Source organism: Lytechinus variegatus, chromosome 17 (genome assembly GCF_018143015.1).
Source record: "Lytechinus variegatus isolate NC3 chromosome 17, Lvar_3.0, whole genome shotgun sequence".
In the NCBI taxonomy this organism is placed as follows: domain Eukaryota; kingdom Metazoa; phylum Echinodermata; class Echinoidea; order Temnopleuroida; family Toxopneustidae; genus Lytechinus; species Lytechinus variegatus.
In genome coordinates, this window is record NC_054756.1 from 7521543 (window position 1) to 7535384 (window position 13842).

At 35.9% G+C, this 13842-nt stretch overlaps 1 protein-coding gene across 2 annotated transcripts in view; it reads left to right on the forward strand.

The window, feature by feature from the left end:
• The window catches only part of LOC121430643 (protein EFR3 homolog B-like), a 43412-nt gene extending 33921 nt beyond the window's left edge, over positions 1–9491 (forward strand). For both annotated transcript variants that reach the window (XM_041627964.1, XM_041627965.1), the window contains exon 22: positions 8791–9491. In XM_041627964.1, coding sequence (XP_041483898.1) covers positions 8791–8902 — 112 coding nt within the window. In that variant the 3' untranslated portion in view covers positions 8903–9491. The remainder of the gene's footprint in view (positions 1–8790) is intronic.
• The last annotated feature ends 4351 nt before the right edge of the window (positions 9492–13842 follow it).

Below are 13842 nucleotides of genomic sequence, written 5' to 3' on the forward strand. Positions count from 1 at the left end.
ATAATCGCTTGTTCCTGTTTTAGAATGATATAATTCACCTTGCCATTAATTTGATGGTTCAAATTACAAAATTTGTGATTTTATGCCATAATATTTGATGCAAAAGTATTCAAGTAATTTCATTTCATTTTACATAATCATTGGATTATTTTGTCGCAGCAGGTGAGTGTAATGGTGCTTCTTCGCAATTCATTATGTTTCCATACTCGTGCAATGTATACACAATTAATCAATTTAGAAGCCCATTGTAACGAGTAGTCTGAAAAACGCTCAAGCGCAATGAAAAGAGCAGGATCTTTCGCAGAATAGTTATGTCCGCTACGCCCATGACCCTTCAAAGTTAATCAATATAATCTACGTCGGATACTTTCTTTGAAAAGAACTTGCCGCGCATTATATTGTGAAAGCAAATGGCCGCTTTGATCTTTAACGACTTAAACAGCACCATTGTTAGGTATTTAATCAGTTAATTTTAAAAGAGGATAAGAAAGAACATCCTGTGGAGTCTACTTTTTTGCCCTCTTATAATATTTTAATGCTTTTAAAAGTCATCCAACACTAGAATCTTTTGAAAAATTGTTCGGCGATTTCATGTAAACGGGGGGGGGGGGGGGGCTGGGTGTCGAAAATTATTAGACCTATAAAATCCTGGGCACGTTGAAATCAACAAAGTATGTATAGCCCTTTGGTATAATTATGTACATATATATTTTTAGGGCGGTAATGTCAATAGGCATCTAAAAAGAATACCTTGTTAGAAGGCGGGATTATTAGAACTTTGATTATAACTTACCTTTTGTATCGGCGTGGGGATACAAAATCTTTGCAAATTGTTAACATAATTAAAAGAAAGATAAACTTAAAAATCGGGGGGGGGGTATACAACCAAGTCCATACTAGTGAGGGCACTAATAGATTTACCCGGGGCCACAATGCCTAGCTGCCCTTTCAGCTACTTTAAAAGATATGCCTCATTATATTGCTATATAACTAAGATCAGATTTCATTTGGCCTTTGTAAATGGTGCAAGCACGAAAACACGACACGAAGCGCGCTTGAATTTTCTATAAGGCATATCTTCAACAATTTTGATAGTTTTGACATTTAGAGAACGTTCGTAAATAATCAAATGAATTAAAGCTTCCATTTGTTGGGGGAGCCAGGGAGAGGGTGGGGTGTATGACATTTTGTGTCCCCTACGCTTAACTGACTTTTGGAAGGACGTGTTCTCTCCCCCCCCCCCCCGACATGTTTGATGTCCAACTACCCAAAACATATAATGGTCGGCTTGGTCGCTATTTTTAAAATCCCGTTCTTTAAATTTTCATGATCTACTTTTCATACTTGTTTTTTTCCACATCTTTCAATTCATTGTATTTGCGTTCTTTTCTCTGTTTTTAAACTTTCTTTTGCTCTCGCGATTTTTCAAATTACATTTACAAAATTATAATAACCCGAACCACTTTTGAAATATAATGTTCGTCTGTTTATTGCGTGCTCATTGTAGTTTCCTGTTGGGGTTATTTTTGCACCATTTGGAATAACGTCAACCTGGTCAGGCTTCCTGCTTTCACTCCTGTTCAAAGAATTCTTGTAATTGTTATTCTTGCCAAGAAAAGCACAAAGGTCGTCCTGACAAAAAACGAGATGGTAACGTAAATGTTTTCAATGAAGCTCAGGGTCAATGAATTCGATCATGGGCACTAATCACTCCTTTGTGAAATGACGAAGTGCCAGTTGCCCGAACTTGTCACAATAGCTCTAATTCTATAAGGAATTAAATCTATTGTTCCTTCGCATTTCATCGTTGAGAGGATAAAAGCACATTTGCAACATATTTTGCAGCTCTAACCTTGTTGACAAATTATAATAGACACAGAAGAAAAGTGACGCCTATTGGACAAAATTGTTAGAAAAAGACGAGATGTAAAATAATCATCAACAATTGCGTATGCATCAATTAACTAGAAATGGCACGAAAGTGGCAATGATATTGCATGGAGTGGAAATAGAACATGTCGTCCCTTTTTCAGTCCACGTTCATTTACCGCCATGTGCTGTGTATATAGAGCAACATAAAATTCTGAACGCAAAATATATTTTGTCATATTATCATTATATATGTATTACTGTTTTTTTAAATCCCCTTGCCCGCCATCCGGGGTAGGAGGATGGGCGGCGGCAGGGTAATTTTGATTACGGGGAGGAGTAACTTTTTTGTATACTTAATTTCATATCGGGTCGGATCAAGAACAAGCAATAATTGCATCTTGTTAGAAGATGTAGATATTATAGCGTAGTGCGAATTATATTCTTTCCGTTCCAAAACTCTTCAGAAGTATATTTTTAATAATTCAAGATCTTTATGAACTCGATATTTGTCAATTTTATATCGCCATTTTATGTCGGGTCGGATCTCTTTCCGATTCGAAACCTTTTAGAAGTATCAGCTAGATCGAAACTCTGTATATAGGTATATCTATGATTTTCTTAAAGTCGACCATCATTTTATAACGGGTCGGACCAAGAACAACAATCGTATGTTGTTGGAAGATATAGGTATTCATAGCCCAACAAAAATCAATTATTTCCACATCGAAAGTCTTAAAATATATTTTTATTGACAGAGGATATCTTTTAACTCGATATTCCATACTGAAATAGGTGCCGTGGCTGAGTGGTGCCGTGTAGGTGCCGTGGCTGAGTGGTCTAAGGCGCCTGGTTATACATGAAAAGTCCGGGGTTCGATCCCCGGCCGCGGCACTTATGCCCGTGAGCAAGGCATTTAGTCTCCAATGCTCTTTTATCCCGCTTTGAAATAAATGGAAATGCTATATGCATTATTGCAACTAGGTGTGCACTTGTTGAAAAAAACTTTCATCTCATGCCGGATTGGATCAAGAATAAGAAATTTTGCGACTTTTATTCCATTAAAATATTGCCTTTTCGACTTTGTCGGGAAAATTAGTCATTTCATTTTTTTCTGACAGAACATGGGTTCGTCCATATACGGGAATATCAGTTATTTAAATCGTTTACACTCGCATTAAATTTAAAATCATGCGTGATCGATCCTGCATTAATTTGAGATGTTTGTAACTCCATTTCATTTGCCTTTCCGATATTGCCGGGAAAGTGTCATTTATGTTCTCAGAGAACATGAATTCAGTCCTGAAGATATATGAAATTTATCTTAAATTGTTTGCACCTCAAAACAATCGCTCTTACATCAACACATGATCAATCGGAAATGATGGCGAAAATCAAAGAACGACAGAGATATTCCATGCATCCAACAATGGAATCGGTTCGCGAAATACGCAGTAGCACCCATTCATCATGTTCATAATAAAATATAGAGGGTGAAGAGTTTCCTCATTTGAATAAAAACATGCGGCACTAAAAAAAGGATTGTCACATGTATCAGTTCCCATTATGTGTGTAATGGCCCTAGCCTATTTATTCACAAAATGTTGCTAAACTAAAAAAAATAGGCCTCAAATGATTGGATTTATCAAATACTGCAGTATGGAAATTACAATGAGTATCATACAGTTTCACTTTTTTTTAAAAGTTTGATGTTTTGTATGGGGATGTCATCTGGATCCCAAGCGTTTTCTTTTTCTTCATTCAATGTTTTTTTTAATAAGAAAAAAAACTATGGACTACTAAACTGCACATCTGGGTTTTTTGTCTCACCTGCGAAGCAAAGTGAGACTATAGGCGCCGCTTTTCCGACGGCGGCGGCGGCGGCGGCGTCAACATCAAATCTTAACCTGAGGTTAAGTTTTTGAAATGACATCATAACTTAGAAAGTATATGGACCTAGTTCATGAAACTTGGCCATAAGGTTAATCAAGTATTACTGAACATCCTATTAGAGTTTCATGTCACATGACCAAGGTCAAAGGTCATTTAGGGTCAATGAACTTAGACCATGTTGGAGGAATCAACATCGAAATCTTAACCTGTGGTTAAGTTTTTGAAATGTCATCATAACTTAGAAAATATATGGACCTAGTTCATGAAACTTGGACATAAGGTTAATCAAGTATCACTGAACATCCTGCATGAGTTTCACGTCACATGACCAAGGTCAAAGGTCATTTAGGGTCAATGAACTTTGGCCGAACTGGGGATATCTGTTGAATTCCCATCATAACTTTGAAAGTTTATGGATCTGATTCATGAAACTTGGACATAATAGTCATCAAGCATCACTGAAAATTTTGTGCAAGTTTCAGGTCTCATGATTAAGGTCAAAGGTCATTTAGGGTCAATGAACTTTGGCCGAATCAGGGGTATCTGTTGAATTACCATCATAACTTTGATAGTTTATTGGTCTAGTTCATTAAACTTGGACATTAGAGTAATCAAGTATCACTGAACATCCTGTGCACGTTTCAGGTCACATGACCAAGGTCAAAGGTCAATGAACTTTGGCCGAATTGGGTGTATCTGTTGAATTACCATCATAACTTTGAAAGTTTATGGATCTGATTCATGAAACTTGTACATAAGAGTAATCAAGTATCACTGAATATCCTGTTTGAGTTTCAGGTCACATGATCAAGGTCAAAGGTCATGTAAGGTCAATGAACTTTGGCCATGTTGGGGTTTTTTTGTGAATCTCTGTAAGTTTATTGGTCTAGTTCATAAAAAGTGGACATAAGAGTAACCATGTATCACTAAACATCTTGTGCGAGTTAGAGTAGTATTCAAAGTCAGCACTGCTGCTATATTGAACCGCGTGATGCAGGTGAGACGGCCAGAGGCATTCCACTTGTTTTATTATTGTTCCTGCTCGAAATGATATAGAGCGATCAAAAGACGGCGTTTGTAATTTGCATTCGACCCTTAACGCCCCCGCAATCCCCCCTCCCCCTCTGCGTGTGGTCTTTAGCGTCACTAGGGAATTGTTAACGCACTATAGAAAACTGGTGGATGAAAGGCTGATCGGATTTAATCCCGTGCCTAGAAAGACAGTATTGAAGATTATTGATACTGAAAAGCACTGATTTTTATACCGAGACTTAAACCTCGGTCACATTTGATCTACGGCAGCCGTAAGGCGAATTAAAACAGCCGTTTATTCATTTGTTTTATATACAAACCACCTATATGCAGCTGGTTCAAAAATGTTAAAACGGCTGTTTCCGACTCGCCGTACAGCCGCCATAGAGCAAATGTGACCGAGGTACAAATGGTAAAAAAAATTGACAAGCAAAAAAAAAGTCTTCACATAGGAGAGGGGTCACTTATGGCTCGTCAGGGATCACTTTGGACTCGTCAGGGGGAGTGGCAGGGATACGTCACTTGCATGTGTTGTGACTCGTCAGGGGGGCAGTCTGCCCCCCCTTATTAGGTACGCTAATGGTAAGGTAAGAGGTAAAGGGTTGGAATAAAAATTTTAAACGTCTCAGATTAATTGAAAATCGTTCGAGACAGAAATTATTTCAAAATTGTTTTGATTTGGAAATTATATTGAAATAATTTAATTTCCTTTGAGAATAAACACTCTCCTAAAAAGAAGTACAATTCACGTATCTTTTCAATTAAGTCAGAAATATAAGTCCTAAATACATTAGATAAATGGTCTCAACTCTCAGATCACAGCTCATGATCGATCGGAACGTATTTCAAAATTGTTTTGAGGTGGAAATTATATAGAATTTATTTCAGATACCATAAGCTCTTTTTCCTGAAATAAATATTATTCGCTTATCTTTCCAATAAAAGGGAAATAGTTGGAATAAAAGTACTCAACATCTTAGTCTTAGATTAATGCACGATCGTTCGAGACGTATTTTTGAAATTGTTTTGAAGTGGAAATTATATATCATGAAATCAATTAAAACCTTCCAATGTAAACTTTTATTCTCCTGGAAGAAATACAATTCGCGTATTTTTCCAAAAAAAAAGTCCAACAGAAGCAGATTGCGTTCCCAATAATTTTCTAGAATCAAGAGTGCCTACAATATCAAAAATTCGGCATAAGTTAAACAAAAAACCCAACATAAATATACCCAAACAATTTATACGATGTCAGAAACAAAATCGAAATGTCAAAAAATCAAAACAAAAATATCATAAAAGGAAGTATTTCAAACCAACATAAAAAGTAAGGCAGTATGTCTAACAAAAGAAAAAGAAGTAGACATTTTGTTGATTTGCGATTTAGCGTGTTTAATGACATGGCGTCATTATCATTCTCCAAAATTTAGTTTGCCGTTGATATCAATGTTCGCACTAATTTAGTTACATTTGGGCATCATATTCATATTGTGTCATTTTATCTGGCCTCTGTCAGAAAAAATAAATGTTCTAAAAATATTAATCTTCCCGTGGCAAAGATGAATAGGCCTACCCCTCTAGTTATACACTCTTGGCGGACATTATCAGGCGAGTTGGATGATATAGGCCTATTCATACCAAGATGTCTCAAACTATGGCCTTAATAGAGGTAAAAAAAACTATGCATGGGTACCATTCGTGCAACTGCTCGATCATTAATATTCTTTTTAAATGAACGGTTTGTCTTGCGCTTCTTGATTTTCATGCTCGGGAATTAATATTTTTGTCAGTGCCAAGAAGCAACGTTGACGTTCGGATAAAACGGGATAAAATAGGCGTGTAATCCATCTGTATCCGGTCCCAAAATCATACGTTAAAAAAGGTCATTAATTCAACTTATTTTTCATGTGTGAATCTTCCGTGTCAATCTCAACTCGAAAGCTGCAACATTTTCGAAATCGGCAGTACAGGTATTTCTATTGATGGCGTTAATTTTCAGTTCAGTTCGTTGACAACGGAAACTATTGAGAACCATCGACTTATCGAGATCGAGAATTTTTTTCATATTCATAATTATGCGCACGTGTTGATCTGTAGTACTCGGTCGCCATGCGACACGATGCGGCCGAGCATATTCTATCGCTAGCTAGCTGTAGTCATTTCCAATAGAGCGTGCTTGCATGAAATGCTTCGATACGGACATAAAAGAGGAACGCCTTTCATTATCATGCTTTTAAATATAATAATTTGAAGTCGAGTAGCACGACAAGTGGAACTAGTACAGGCACCACGACGTACATGTTTACTCTTCATTCCGGGTCTTCATTCCAGAGCGAGTCGCGGAATTGAAGGCTAGCCGTGGCCGGCGCGGGGTGAGATTGCCTTTTCGAATTTTGATAGAAATGGGGGGGGGCAGCGACAGCGCAGCTAACGGCCGCTAGCTGCCGCTAGATGCAGCGAGCTGAGGATTAAATCTATAATCAAATGTTTTATAAAGTATGGCAGCGAGCGGCAGCAAGCACAGGGGGAGCTGCGAGAGCGGATGTGAGTTCTATTGTGTTTTAATTATCGCAGCTAGCTGCCGCTGGCCGACGCTATTATCCCGTCTTAGAGTGTGCAAGCGTACGCTCGCGGGGTGCACGCTGCCAATGCAATATGGATGGGCTCCCTAACCCAAATGATAATGATCATATCTCACTAAATCATTCTTGAGCCCTTTTAACCCTAAAAAGACTGGGGGGCTGATTTAGCCCGAAATTTTTTGAACGCGTCGCTCGCTGACTTTTTACTTTCAAGTCTTGCGCAACTTTTGAGACCGAAATTGTGACCCCCAGGTACGCGGTTCCAAAATTATGCAACATTTCGTAAGTGCATGCAGACCCAAAATTACTCAAAAACGTGAATTTGTGTACAAATCCAATGCAAATAGTGTTCTTAGCCAAAATTCATAAATGTATCATTATTTTTCCTTTTACTGCTTAAAATCAATTAAGTTTATCTTATTTATGGTAGAAATAAAGTCCCCGACAATTTCCATTGAAAAAACAATAAAAAACAAAAAGTCGAAAAACAAAGAAATACATAAGAAATTTAGAAAACAATAGAATACATAAGAAAATAAATGTGATTTTGAAATTTTTTAAAAATCAATTCGATCAGATGCCTATCTAGAGTATGTGAAATAAAAATTAGCATTTCAGGGGCATTATTTTATTAATTAGAGCAAACTTATGATTTTACGCATAAATTAGCATAATTAATGAGACATGAGATTTTTTGCAGAATTTGATGTTATACTTTTGTAGATAATGCCATGGGTAATGCATGTGCCAATTTTCGTCGCGATCGCGCGATCGACGGCCGAGATCATAAGGGGGGCTGAATCAGCCCCCCCCCCAGTCTTCTTAGGCGTCGAAATAGCCCAGTCTATTAAGGGTTAAACCTATATGTCACATTTTATTTGGAAATTTTATATTGTACAGAAATATGCATGTCGTTTGTTATATTAATGGAATTAAACACAGAAATGGAGCAGAAAATGTATCATTAAATATAGGAACACCTTTAATTACTCGCCAAATCCACTCCCAACAAAGAAAATCTTTAATAAGTAGAGAATACATCAAACAAACAGAGCTGAAAATTTCATCTAAAACAAAAATGAAAATTGGAAAGTTACGAATATTGTTGACACATTCCAAAAACAATTATATGCTGATCAAGGTTGATAACAATAAAAACCTCATTTATAGGTCGCTAGGCGTTCATAGCGCACACATCTTTTTAAGGAATTACTTCCTACCGGTACCCATTTACCTCACCTGGGTTGAGTGCAGCACATTATGGATCAGTTTCTTGCTGAAGGAAATTACGCCAAAGTAATCAATGGATATACACTCTTAAGTGGTGTTTCTTATTTCAAAGCACATTTTACTGCTTGCTAGAAATTGTATTTATCCCTTTGATAAAATTTACTTTGATATTTGTCTGTTTTAGGACCCCAGTGTCTCCAGCTGGCAGTCCCGTCAAAGCTGACCCATCAACACCAGCCGTCTTCCACTCAGTACCAACGTATGACATGAAATTCCCAGAGCTATGTGTCTATTAAAAGGTCATCTTGTTTGTTACCTGCTCATAACTTCATGAATGAGTTAAAGAAATGAGAATATCATACAAAATATCTAAAATGAAAACTTACAAATGCTTGCAATCTGAATTCGAAAATAGTCCTTTTTTATGAAATAAGAAGATAATTGTTGTAGTACTCGTATATTTTGTGATGTTTTAGAGATTCCTCTGCAAACAATATTTTCATTCTGAAAACTCTTAGGTTATTCACTACAGTGTCGATTCCCTGCTGTCGTAACTGACTGCTTTTTATTTTGTATACATTTTATAGCTATCTTTATCCCACTATTTGTTTTGTGTGCTGTTTTATTTTGTATCTTTGTTGTTAATGTTATCTCTACTTCCTCTCCCACTCAGGGGGAGGGGGGGTAAAAACACTCCCCCCCCCTCATGACATTCGCCATGATAAATCTGTAACGTAGAAAGATTGTGCCGTAACGTTTCATCACTTTCATGACTTTCTTTCAAGTCTTGCGCAACTTTAAAGATCAAATTTGGGATGCGGGTTACGTGGTTCCAAAGTTACGTAACATGAAAGTACATGTCAAGACCCCAAAAAATAACTTCATGTAAAAATCCAATACAAATTCTGTATGTTGCCAAAATTCATAAATGAATCATTATTTTTATTTTTACTGATTAAAAGCAATAGATTTTCATGTTATTTAAGACTGAAACATTGTTTGCCGATAATTTCCATCGAAAAACCACTGAAAAACAAAGTCGAAAATACCTCTTTTGAAATTGAAACTCTTTCGAGTATACGGGCCAATGAGTGTATCAAGCCAGCTTTTTCTCATAACTGTTCCCCAATATACCTCTTTTCCTTCATTCCATATTGTGATATGGTATCTCCACTTGTACAAATAGATGTTCTAGTTATAATCTCTTTAGATTGTATCAAATACATTTCATTATGAAATATGTTTGTACAACTATACATGGATTTGAAGTATTCAGTTAATTGGTACATGTGTGTATAATATAAGTGTGAAGACAAAATCAACAATCCCATGACATTTACATTAAGAAATTAAAATAATCATGCTTTATATATAATGATATAATATAGGGGTATTTATATTGCGCACATATCCACCTTGTTAGGTGCTCAAGGCGCTCCTATATTACCCGGCTAAGCTAAGCGTTCATAGCGCACACAGCTTTTTAAGGAATTACTTCTTACCGGTACCCATTTACCTCACCTGGGTGGAGTGCAGCACATTGTGGATCAGTTTCTTGCCGAAGGAAATTACGCCATGGCTGGGATTCAAACCCACGACCCTCTGTTTCAAAGTCCGAAGACTAATCCACTGGGCCACAACGCTCCACGTGTATATACATCTGTATTTCTGAGTGGAAGATGTGTTTGAAATTTCCTTGTAATAATGCCCCTTTTCATGTGTAGGATATTGTTAACTTTGATGTTTTTGTATATAGAGAAAAACATACACTTATTTCTAGAGATTGAAGAATAATATATATTTATTAACTTGCATCCAGCATAGAAAATTATTGGTGTATATATATTTATTGTCGTTATATATAATGTTTTTGTCTCATGTTTTGTGAAACGAGATACCAATACCTGTTCAAAGTGAAAGTCAAAAGTTATTACCTATATCCTCTGTGAAACACTTTAAGAGCTTACATTTGGAGAAATATAATAATGAGAAAAATGACGACTATTAATTTTTGTTACTAATTGGTTGTTAGTCTGTGTATGTTTTTTTCTTTTAATACTTTAGATAAGATGAAAGCATAGACTGCTTTTCCTTTTTACAAAATCTTCCATTTTTATCGGTGACAAACATTTTGAAATGTAGGATGGCATGTGAATGTTTGAAGCCCACTGCACATTTCATTGAGTAATAGGAACTTAATTCTTGATTTGCGCACAAGAAAGATTTCAGGAAATAGTAGGGGTATGAGCAGATAGTGAGCTTTGCTTGTTAATAATAAATTTCAGAGATTATAAAGAGATACAATGAACAAGTCCTTCCAGAAAAATGCTGATTCAAATAAATAGAGAAAAATCAAACTAGCATAATGCTGAAAATTTCTTCAAAATTGGATGTAAAACAAAACTATGATATTTTAAAGTTTCGCTAATTTTTATAACAAAACAGTGATATGCACAATTCATTGACATGCAAATGAGACAGTCGATGATGTCCTTCTCTCACTATTTCTTTTATTATTTATTGTTTGAATTATACAATAATTCATTTTTATTTACAGATTTGACAATAAGGACCAACTTGACTAAACCATAATCCAGTGCTAATTCCACAGATTCAGGGAGGAATTAATCGTTTCACTTGACATTGAGGAGAAAATTATAATATTTCATAAAAAACAATACAAAAGAAATCGTGAGTGGATGACATCATCAATCTCCTCATTTGCATACCTACCAGGATGTGCATACAACTATTTTTTTTAATTAAAGGTTAATGCCAGTTGTGGTAACGATATCAAAATGAGTTCGTACAGAATCCAATGAAATGACCACCAAAGTGTCTGTTTGCATAAATAAATCACATGTGCCAAAGGATTCTGGAAGAAATTGTGTAATTGCTGAGAAATCAGCAAATAAGCACAGGATTTGGGTCAAGCGTGGGCCGACATTCAAGGCAATACTAATACACTGTCCCATGTGCGCTTATCTGTGTTGGTGATCTTCAGTGTGAACATTTTTCAGCGTAGATTTCAAGATTTCACAAAGTTCAGTTTATGTAACTGTACCAGATCTAGATCCTCGATGATATACTGACAATTAAGCCTGGTTTACAGACTTTCTCATGAAATCGGTGTTTACTGCAACTACTGGTATTTCTCTTCAAGCAAAACTTTAAAATGTCATAACTTTCATATTTTACATCCTAATTTGATGAAAATTTCAGTGTCATGCTTGCTGAATTTTTCTCTTTTTAGTCAAACCATCTTTTTGTTGGGGTGGACTTGTTCTTTAAGTTTGATCTTAAAATTTCATTCCCCTCTGATTTACTTTTTAGATGTTTTTATTATTGATAATCAAACAAGCCCAGATTTTGAATACCATTTGATCACATTCACATCATTCATAGTGGTGTAGTAATAAACCATTCCAACTTATGTAGCTAGATAAACCTACATTTATATTATTGTTATGTTTGTTTAAGTTAATTATACATACTTCTTTGTACAATGTTTCATCATTGAAAATGTGCAATAAACATATCAAAACATTGCATTGAGGTTGAATTGTGAATTTATTATCGTCTAATGTGATTGACATTGGTTTAAGGATAAAAGGCCATGGGGGTAGGGGAGACCAATGATATGTTTTAAGAGGGTGGGGGGGACTGAAGAAGTGCATGGGAGGGGAGGAGAGATTATAGAAAAAAAGAAAGAGGGAGCTGTGGTCAGTGAAAGAGCTCGAGAGATAGGGGAGAGAGTGAGAGAGATGGAAGGGGAGAGGGAGAGCCATGAGGTCGGAGCTGCATTTGAGACGGAAAAGAAAATGGAGGGACTTGAGGTTTGACTAGGAGAGGGGCCTGATAAACAGGGGGGGGGGTTAAGAGAAAAAAGAGCAGAAAGGGGGAGAAGATGGGTTCCGAGTAAAAGGAAAAAAGAAAGACAATTTACCAGTGAAGAATCTTGTTATACCTCTGGACAACAACAAAATTGTGGTTTTTCCAGAAAGTGATTTGTTTACTTATAACTGAACCCGACTATGCATATATAGGCCTATTAGCGAAAGGTTTATCTATTGTCTGAGGTCAAACACATGAAACTCGCAAAATAGATATATTTACATATCAGATTAATCATAGGCCAATTTCACGATTAGTTAATCATTTCTGGTCATTTTTTATTTTGTCATACACCTTTACACGATCACAGGTTTAGGCTTATCATGTTTGTGGTTCGAGACACTGGCGCAAGCTGTCCCGGATTAAGCTGTCTTTAATTATTCACCGCTAGGTCTATAATGATTATCAGGCTAATGATTGTATAGGCCTATAGCTAAATGAAATCGTCACACTAACCCGTACCCGGGAGTGCTAAAATGCAGACCTTCATTATCTTAAAGGGATGGTCCAGGCTGAAAGTATTTATAGCTTAATAAATAGAGTAGAATTCACTAAGCAAAATGCCAAAATTTCATCAAAATCGGATAACAAATAACAAAGTTATTGAATTTTAAAGTTTAGTATTATTTTGTAAAAACAGTCGTCATAAATATTCACTAGGTGGGCTGATGATGTCACTTCTCCACTTGTTCTTTTATATTTCATTATATGAAATTGAAGTTTATTCAATTTTTTTTCCTATAAGAACTAGAAAAATTGGATTGACAATTGATTTAGTGCATTAGATATTTATTGCTGCAACTTATTTCATTATAAGAGAGACATATCATTCACACAAGTATAAAATAATGAGAAAATTATGATTTTATGTAATAACATACACTCTAAAAACAAATCAGTCAAAAATGACTGGTTAATAGGGTCAGCTGGGAGCAACTGTTATTCTCGTCATATTTGACTATTTTCTCGTCATATTTTACTAGAAAAGAGTTATTTCTGACTAGAATACATGTCAGAAATGTGAATATCAGTGATTGCCATATCAGTTGCTCCCAGCTGACTACTGGTCTAGTCAATTTGACTGATTTGTTTTAAGAGTGTGAGAAAATGGAAAGTGGAGATGTGACATCATCAGGCCACCTCATGAATATTCATGAAGACTGTTTTCACAAAATATTGCTAAACTTTAAACTTCAATAACTTAATATTTGTTATCCGATTTTGATGAAATTTTCGGCGTTTCGCTCAGTGAATTCTACTCGATGTATTAAAATATAAATATTTTCAGCCCGGACCATCCCTTTTAGATTTCTTAGCACTCGATCGGCGCTGTTGAAATTTT